The sequence below is a fragment of the Crocodylus porosus genome, unplaced genomic scaffold (genome assembly GCF_001723895.1).
Source record: "Crocodylus porosus isolate Cpor-Errol unplaced genomic scaffold, CroPor_comp1, whole genome shotgun sequence".
Lineage (NCBI taxonomy): Eukaryota > Metazoa > Chordata > Crocodylia > Crocodylidae > Crocodylus > Crocodylus porosus.
The window spans coordinates 5389193-5399147 of NW_017728925.1; the positions used below are offsets into that span (position 1 = coordinate 5389193).

Here is a 9955-nt window from a genome sequence, read left to right on the forward strand (position 1 = left end):
AGTGTGGGGAGGGTGGGGTGAGGACAAGACTAGAATAGCAGAGAATGTTTCATGTCTGGACTGACAGGCAGTGACAAAACTGTGCTTGTAGAGTGTCAATTCACATGATGCCAGGGCTGTTGGAGGCACTTTGCCCTTACAAGCATCACGTTCTCTCCTTTTTTTTTTTAAATATTGTGCAAGAAGTATTTTCTGTAAAAGCAACACACCTTTCTAGGGCCAACAGTGGGAGCTGAACCCTGGGTCAGTGCCACTACAAGTATGCACATCTGCTGCTTGAGGGAAAGGAATGAGTGCTCTCACTGGCTATTAGATAAGGAAGAAGTCCCAGCTTCTTCTGATGTTTAAATAGTAGTAGATTAACCTACTGTGACACAGTTTCCCACAGCAAAGGACATAAGAGGAGAGAACCCCAGCATCCTTTCTTTGTAAGCAAGCAATCCCAGAGTGCTGGTAGGTCTAAGAGAATTCAGCTCCATGTGAAACAATGATACAGAAAGATATAACAGCCCTACAGCAACACTGCCGTATAGATACATCCCCATGGTCAGCTGCTGTAGGACACCTCACCGTCTCCAAGCAGCATTGCTGTAAAGGGATCATAGATGCCCATATTACTTGTTATTAAGAGATGCTGCAGCTACTACTGTGCAAATCCATTTCATGCCCTCCTAGTGGACAGAAGCCTTAAAAACAGAAGCTATTGCAGGACTCTCCACAGCAGGCTCAAAAATTGGGATTAAAACGAGAAAAGAATGAAGAACCCCTTCTACCAGGAACTGTAATGTTCCCCATAGTTCAGGAGAGCTGCTCCAGTGATAGGGAGTAGCTCAACTTTAGGAAGCTAGAGCAGGGGTGGCCAACTCACAGCTCCAGAGTCCAAACTGAGTAATGTGCTCACCGAGAGCAGTTGCGTCACGTGATGTGATGCAATGGCTATGGAAAGTGGTCACCGTGTGCTTGTGCAAAGATTCAAGGAGATGCATATTCACTTCTGAAGAGCCACATGTGGCTCCAGAGGCATGGGCTGGCCACCCCTGAGCTAGAGGGAAGACAGAGATAGGTAGGAAGTAGGAGACAGTGTCCAACCCAGGCCAGGACCTTCAGAAGGAGAAAACTCCTGTTGAAGCCAATGGGAACTGCGTCTATGGGAAAAAAAAAATAGCAGGACTGGACCTCTCAAAAATGTCACCCCAGGATGGCAAATGACAAACCCTTTCCTTTAGCTAACTACTAGTTGCTTGCTCAGGTACTGGTGACTGTGTAGCTGCAGTGGCATTCAAATGAGCTTGGAAGTGGAGTGGGAGGTTTGGTGGAGGAGGGAGGGGTCTGTGCTGCTGTAGCTCCAGTACCCAGTAGACAAACGACTCAGTTTGCAGCTGGCCCAGGGATAGGAACACAAACTGCAGCCACACTTCTGCTCTATAGCCTGAAAAGAGGTTGCCTGAGGCCAACCAGGTGCTACTTCACTGTCAGGGCGGCTAGGATCTGTAACCAGCTTCCAAGAGAAGTGGTGCTGGCCCCTACCCTGGGGGTGTTTAAGAGGAGGTCGGATGTACACCTTGCTGAGGTTGTTTGACCCCAGTACTCTTTCCTGCCATGGCAGGGGGTTGGACTTGATGATCTGCTCAGGTCCCTTCTGACCTGGCCAACTATGAAACCAGGCAGAGTCGTATCTGAATGTGGGTGCAGATGACTCGGAAATATTAACCATTTCAAATCAATACTGATGGAAGAAAAAGAAAGAGAAACCAGAGGGAAAACAAGAGCAAGATGCAAGAGAAATGCTCCCTACCCCCAGCTTCAAAGAGCCTATGCCAGGTCCCATGTATCGACATCAAGGTGACACAAAGCAGGGAGAAGGGAGACAACAAAATCAATTTCTCCCGGTGCCAGCTGCTTTTTTCTTCTCCTGAAATGAAAAGAACGTCCTCTTCTCCCCTGTGGCCACAATGAATATTTCATCAACAAAACAAAACATCTTGGCCTTAATATATTTCCCTACCTGACCAGCAGGACAGGCACCAGCTCACTGATCCCTCTCTAAGCTTCTAAAGCCATGTACGGCCGCTTAGGTGAGCAATCAAGGATCTGGGAACAGTTAAAATAATCAGACGCATCTCAGCACAGTGGGTTAGAGGCACTAAATGACTACATCCCTTCAGGAAGTTGATGGGACTCCACAAGTTACTTCCACCAATGATCATATTTTCAAGGCAGACATATCCTCTTCTTGTTTCCATTGAGCAAATGGGTCCCTCGTGTAATGTCAGAAAGATCTACTCCTCTCTTCTGCCATTCTTGTCTCACCCCTTCTACTCATGTTCCTCACCACTTTGGGTTTTCTGAACTGAAGACAACAGCATTTTTCCAACTCCATCATCTGTGTCTTCAGGGCACCGGGAGGAGGAGAGAAGGGAAACGTATAACCTGCTTTGGACCAGGGAATTCAGCCAAGCACAGCTACCACCGGTTCCCCTTATAATATCTCCCATTTCAAAAGAGTACAGTTTAGTGACCAGAGCAGCTGGAGAATAAATATTTTTGGTCTATGTTTCCAGCTTTGTTAAGGGTCTACCCAACCCAATGGGACTTAAAATGGACTCTTAAATCTTGCGCTACATTCTCACACAAGCCATGCCTACCTTTGTGTTTCCACCTGTGTGATGGATGCCTTACCTAGAGAAGGCAGGGTAGCTTTGCACCTTACACGCTAACTGAAACAGATACTGCCCCTCATACAAACTCTGTGGGGCGGTATTTATAAAATGCTTTGAGGTATTTCTCTGAGGTGTTTGGAGGTACAAAGCATTGTTTCCAGTCTTAGCCGATACACTTTATTTTTTTTCTGGTGTCTGACCACCTCCCTCCACTGACCCAAGATATTCGGGCAGCGAAGGAGAGTACAGGTGCAAAGAGGAGAAAGGATGCTTGATTTGGTGAGAGGAAGGAAAAGAAATAGGAAGTTGCAGAAGAGGGAAAGAACGGGTGTTGTAAATGCACTGCACTCTATACTGCTCTTGGCAAATACACACACAGGATCAGTATCCAAAACCTGCCTCCTTCTCAGGATTTGCCTTCATGGTTAAATTTACTGGAGCATAACCTCAAGTTTGGCTTATTCCTAGACACTTCTGCATTTTCCCCCAATTACTTCTCCAAGGTCCAGGGATCTTGGATTGGAGCTAATGAATTTGCCCTGGCCTGAAGAAACTAGTGAGGCAAAGAGCCAGGCACAGGGCTAGTAAGAACGAATGGAAGACGGGATAAAACACCAACAGACAGGAGGGGCTTGCACTTGCATAGAGATGGGGACCAGGAGATGAGCCACCAGGGCTAGGGATATCTCCTGTCACTCACCTTTTTCTCATCCCCCTCTTGCAGGAGCTGGAGGTGGCTCCTCTTCTCGCTGTCCTTCCGCAGAGAGCTGCTCTGGTGCTGTGGCAGGCCTGTGGGTGGGGACACACTCCGGCCCTGGGGATCCACCCAGGAATAGATGTGATTGGTGACATAGCCCCCTGGGATTCGCCCAACTGAATGCACAGAGAGGTTCAACTTCTTGCAGCCTTTCAGCGCCTGCAAAGCAGACCAGGAGATAAAGGAAATTAACTCCAGAGCAAAAGGGAAACAGTAAGTAGTACTGCAGATGGGCCAGTGATGACAAGGCTTTGCATTGCCATGGAAGTGTTCAATGGAAGAGCTCCAAGTGCTTTAAAATATGCAGCTGGGAGAGGGACAGAGGGATCTCTCTTTCTGCTGAACAGACAATAAATCTCTCTTCTGGCATTGCAGCAGGAGCCTGAGCACCAAACTGAGGTCTGTGGACTCCATTCTGGAGGCCAGGGACCAAAATGTTAGGTGGTATAGGACTCAACAACAAAACCTCAAAATCCGCTTGTGAAGCCTGCCCTAAATGATTGAATTAGACCCCATGGGAGGTCAGTGCAGAGCTGGGAACTGAATTGGAGATTTCACTCTCCCTCCTGCTCAGGAGAAGGGGTCAGATAAAGACAAGGTTAGACCATTAAGAGGAACTTGTGTTTAGTAAACTGGTCTTGCCTTTACCCATGGCTTGATCCAAGGTTTACTGGAGTCATTGGAAAGATTCCTATTGATTTCAGGCCCCTTTGGATGAAGCCCATAGCAGTTCAGCTTCCAGTGTCATTCATTACCTTAAGTTTCCCCAGCACAATTAGCAAAGACACCAATTATTCTTTCTTCCCCAAAAATCCAGCCCATATCAAGAAGACCTTGAGATACAGATGTGTCAGTTTGCTGGTTGCCCCTCTGCCTCTTCACCTTGTACAGCAAAGGGCTCATGTATGATGTATAGTAAAATTAAATTAATTAACATTATGGGAGCTGTCCCTAGGGAGAGCTCTAACAGCTGCTCACATTTCAGGCCTCACTAACAGTGAACTTCAGCATTTGCAATTAGACAGAGGAAATGCTCTGCCTTTTTAACATACATGTGCCTTGAAGGCCTGCTCCTTCGAGGTCTCTTATGAAAGCCAGTTGCAGTGCCACGCCAAAGTGCCATGCCAAAGGGAGAGGCAGGAAGAGAATAGCTGGTGCTGGCTGCTTTTGGAGACAGGATTCTGGACAAGATGTCAGACCAGATCAGAGCCAGGTTACAACTAGTTTCTATCATCCCCTTGTTCACAGAGCCCTGTGCAAGTTACAGGAAGGAAACTATACACCCAACGCTCCAACTCCATGATTCAGAAGCTTCCCTCAGCATAGCACATTGGGTGCAAATTTAAATTACCCTATCCCACAAGGTTGTCATGCACTCTGAAAGCTTACAAGACCCATAAAAAGCAGCCACTGCCATAACAACAGGTCATCGAGGCAGCTGAGACATCTAATTGTGAATACACATGCTCATTTCCACCAGAAAGTGTGCGCTTTCCCACAGCGAAACTCAAGGAAAACCAAGGCTGCCCTACTCAGAGGCAAATACAATCAGAAATAATTCCCAGTACTTATACATGATCATAGAAGTATTAGCAAATGAATATAGGTCATTAACTAACTGGCCTGTTCAATGTGAGTTAACATCTTAAGCAAGGAAACAAGCTCCCATCATTCTAGCTACTTAAGACTATCCAAAATTCATACTGGGGCTCCTTCTGTATCAGGCAGCTGCTAACTCCTGCTATGCTTTTAAAGTGTCATTTTCCCTCTTTGCTATCTAGTAAGAAGACTGTTAAACTTCCATGCCCCAATATGTGATGGGGGGCTATTATGATATGCGAAGACTCAATATGTGACAGTATGGAATAACTCTATAATACTGAAACACTGATGAATAGCAGCGTGAAATCTCATATGATAGAATAAAAATGAAAATATTCATGTTGAGAGTTGTTTTTCACACCTTATAAATTGAATAGAAGATTACAGCCCTGCTATCAAATTCCATAGGATGGAACAAAATAATCTGCAGAAAGGATCCCATTCTCTACTGAAGTCTGCTGAGGTTTAAAGCAATTTCTGGAGAACCCTCTTTCATTTCTAAATAATGCAATTCATTTTGGCAAGGGCAGTCAGCAGAATCCCAATCTAAAAACTGTCTTCTTTAAGGACAGCGAAACGAAGTGAACCAGAACAAAGGAATAAAAGCCTGGCAGAAAGTACAGACAATCCAAAGTAATGGATGAGACCAGATTGTACATCAGAAGACCTGGTTTCTGTTCACAGCTCCAATATGACTTGCTTTGTGATGTAGGACAAGTCACTTTACCTGCTCTGTTCCTGCTCCCACCCTCTTTCCATCTTCGCCGTTACAGCACAAGGTCTTTAAGTCAAGAACTTCCTCTGTTCATCCACACGCTACCATGCTTGTGCTCACTCTGGCTTGTGTTGGTTTCTAGGTGCTGTTATTCATAAACAGAGGATTCCCTTGCTTGAAGTTCAGTCCATGTCCATTTTCCCTGACTATGCAGCTTGTCTTTCCCTTGAATCTCCTCCCACACCTGCCTCTTAAGCAGTCCTTACATGGTGGAGATACCCAAGTTAGCTCTAGATGAGGTAGTTCAGGTGCTGGGAGCAGTTGAAGCACAGTAGCCTGGAACACAGAGCTCAGCTGGGGCGAATTGACCCTGTTGGGAGCAGGTGATCCATGCAGAGGGAAGCACTAATGCTTCTAGTACTTGTGCTAGCTTGGAGATTTCCACAGACGTGGGTATGTGGGGACATAGCCAGATAGCCTGCTTCACTCCTGCTCCAGTAACAGGAGGGCTACGCTGATTCTCAGCAACCCCAGGATTAGTACAAGCTGTTGCCTTGGTGCTAATACAGAGATTAATTCTCCTCTTGGCCTTTCTCTGAGCACCTGTACAACGGAAGGAGGCAGATGAACTGAATTAACCCCTTATTCACCTTTTGCAGCCAGTAGTGCTTAGGGCCAGTGAGGCTAAAGAGAAACAGGAACTGTCCAGGAGAGATTTCTCAGTCACTGGCAGTCCCTTGCCCAGTTCTTAACATGACCATGCCTGATTTGGTCTATCACAAGCCTCAAACATAAGTTTGCAACTTATTCCAGAGAGAAACAAAATACAGCCATTTGAAAGAGTAGGGAGTAGGGGAGGTGGCAGACAGCTATTGCTGGCAGGAGAATGTGAGAGGGGTAGCTGCTCCCTTCATTTTGCAGTTAAATGTCAGTCCCTGAAACAGCAGGAGCAACAGAAGAGCCATTTTGGGAAAATGCAATAAAAAGTTTGAGAGGATGAGAGGCCAGAGATTTACAAGGAACTTCTACCATCCCCCTGCAGTTCCCCTGACTGTACCGCTGGGGTAAGGAGTCTCAATTAACAGGGAGATGTTTTATTTATAAAGGCAGCAGCAGAGACTCAGGGAAGCTTGGAAAGTGAACTCTCTGGCCAGGCACTGAGGCAGTGGACTAGGCCAAGGCGCTCTGCAGGGAGGATGGAAGCAGCAATTGGAAGGAGTGAGGTGGACGGAGGCAGGCTGTGTCTGCCACCGCGCTGCCGCAGAGAGCTTCCCTGCTGCACCTCTGCCGATTGCATGACTCTCCCAGAGAGAGGAAGCATAGCTGCTCTGGTGCCCCATGGGCCATTCATCACTGTAATCAAGCTGAGCCTGATGCAGGATCTGAGGTTTCTTCCTGGATTCGGGGCTCAGGCAGCTCCAGCTTCCACCGGCCTGCTGATGGTCACAAGAAGCTGTTGCTGCTCTCATGAAAAGCCAGAGTAAAGGACTCTGTAGGCCATGTCTGTATGTCCCAGGAACAGCTCCTACATGTCCCCTGTTGAATATTTACCCTCACAAGAACTGGTGTGTAGCTATGCTGTTTCCATGGAAATTGTCCCAATGTCAAAGGTACTCCCCAGGGCCAGGCTCTGTCAAATTTCTAGCCCTCATGCAGAACCGCCATGAACCAGCTCCAGAACAGTAACATCCCCAGAAAAAAGAAGAGGCTCCTAGTGAATCTCCAGCCTTCCTGAACGCGTATTCAAATAGTGGGGTCCACTGGAGGTCAGTGAGGGTGCCCACATCAAAGCATTACCCATCCTGTGGTTTCTTCCCTGTCTCTGCACTTACTTATATTGTCTGCGCATCTGTACAGAGATGCTCTAGGATTATTTCCCAGTCACTTGTCCATCTTTGGAGGGGAGCTGTGGGAAGGCATCAGAAGGCTATAAGACATGCAGAACTCTAGGACTCTTGGTTCAGAGATGATACCTTTTGTTGGACCAACTAAGAAATCACAAAACATCACTCAAATGATGTGGTCTGTATCCTTGCTGCAAACAGTGCAGAAGTCTGGAGTTGAACCTTTTGCTGTTTAAGTTAACGCAGACTCCCACAGCATCCCGGCATGCTCCAGGCTGGGCAGGGCTCTCTGCTCCACAGCAAGGCTAGCCCCGCTCACTGTTCCCTGGCTGTAGCTCTCACAGAGACTTGCAGGCTGCTCTCCCTCACCACTCCCTGCTAAGCAGAAATTATGCCTTCCACAATGCCTTGCTGAGAGGTGTCTGTGCCTTAGCTAGCACACCACATGCTGGCTCCATCTGTGCTGTGACAAAGGCAGAATCAACAGGTAGCTGGTAACCTCTCTCTGTTGTTTTCTTAATGGATAAACACTGAGTTAGGGGTGATAAACACTGCTATCAGTTCCCTGCTGGGCTAATCAGAGTGTCCTGCCTGGGCCTGGCCACACCCACCTGAGCTCAGCACTGTGAAGGAAGGGAGGGCTAGTTTAACCCCCAGCTTCTAGCCTGAGCCACTGAAGGCAAGCGCCTGCATTTCTGGAATGAAAAGGGAATGTCTATCCACCTCCAAATTGGTTCAAGCTTTGCAGGTTAGACTAACCTTCAAAGATTGACTCAATTCAGGCTCAGGCTTTTTGAAGGTGCTCCACCTCGGGAATAAAAACCTGCATCACACTAATAGGCTTGGCAATGCTACACTCGCTAGCACCATGACTGAAGGAGACTTGGGGATTATGACTGACCACAAGATGAATATGAGCCACCAAAGTGATACTGAAGCTGGCAAAGTGAACAAAACTCTGGTTTGCATCTACCAATGCCTCTTGAGCAAGACCCAGGATATCGTCCTCCCACCATACTTGGGCTTGCTGAGGCCGCAGCTGGAGTACTGTGTCCATTTCTGGGCTCCACAATTTAGGAAGGACATGAAGAAGCTTGAAAGAGTCCAGAGGAGAGCCACATGCATGATCAGAGAGCAAGAGAACAGGCCTTATGAAGAGAGGCTGTGAGCTATGGGACTCTTCAACCTGAAGAAGCGCAGGCTCAGGGAAGACTTGGTGGCAGCCTATTCTAATATAATAAAAGCTGTAGCAATTCTAGCTGTGTGTCTGTCCATCCGTAATGCTCTGGGCCAACTGCACACTGACAGACAGACAAACATGCAGGTGAGACGAGGAGGAGGTGGAGGTGGGGGCCTGGGTGTGCTCTGCCACGTGGGGGGAGAGGGGAGGTGTGGGGCATGCCTTGCACCCCTGCAGAGGGAAGACACACAGCCCTGTGGGGCGTGGCATGTGACGGGGCCCGGTGCTCGGCCGTAGGGAGCGGGCGTGGGATGTGCGGGCATCACCCACCGGCTGCAGCACATGGCTGCGGGGCAGGGTGCACCCCCGCACCTGCACTCTGCAGCCATGTGCCACACCCCCACATGCAGGCATTGCCTGCTGGCTGTGGCTGCCGGGCACACAGGGCAAGGGGGGGCATGGCATGTGGCTGTGTGGGAAGTTGGAGTGGGGGGTGCGCCCTTCCATGCCCGCTCCCCACGCGGCACCCTGCAGCCACTCCCTCACCTGCCAGCTGCGACTGTGCGGTGGGGATGTGGCCACAGGTGCGGAGCCGGCACAGGGGGCAGGAAGGGGAGTTGGGCTGTGTTGGCTCTCTGCCACTGCTGCCAGAGGGGCTAGGGGGGACTTGGGCTGCGTTGGGCTGACCCCAGTGGAGGACGGGCTGCACTCAGGCTGGGTCAGGCTGTGGGGCCATGGGAGCCTGGCAGCTCCTTCAGGGCTGGGAGCAGGTGGCTCCTGCCACTGCATGCACCGTGGGGGAGCTGGGAGAGGGGGGCCTGCACTGCCCCATTGGGTCCCTGGTGCCGCACCCCTGCATGAGCCACCAGGCTCTGATGGCTCCACAACCTGGCCCCGCCGAAGCCCCAGTCATGGTAAATGCAGCTCCGGCTGGGCTGGGCTGGGCTGTGGGACACTTGGAGCCTAGCGGCTCCTCCAGAGGTGGTGCAGGGGAGCCCAGGCGGGCACATGGCCTCCAGTCTATGCATGGGGCAGGGGCGGCCACAGCTGTAGCCTCTGCTCCACCTCTGCTCGCTGCCCCTGCTTTGACAGTGGTGTGGTGCTGCGCTGTGTGAGTCCCGAGCAGCACCACGCCACGTGGCTGAGTGTGTGTGTGTGTGGCGTTTGGGTTGGTGTGTGTGTGTGTGTCTGTGGTGT

At 49.5% G+C, this 9955-nt stretch overlaps 1 protein-coding gene across 2 annotated transcripts in view; it reads right to left on the reverse strand.

The window, feature by feature from the left end:
* WHRN (whirlin) overlaps positions 1-9955 on the reverse strand; it is a 108318-nt gene that overhangs the window by 76773 nt on the left and 21590 nt on the right. For both annotated transcript variants that reach the window (XM_019540628.1, XM_019540627.1), the window contains exon 2: positions 3361-3576. In XM_019540628.1, coding sequence (XP_019396173.1) covers positions 3361-3576 — 216 coding nt within the window. The remainder of the gene's footprint in view (positions 1-3360; positions 3577-9955) is intronic.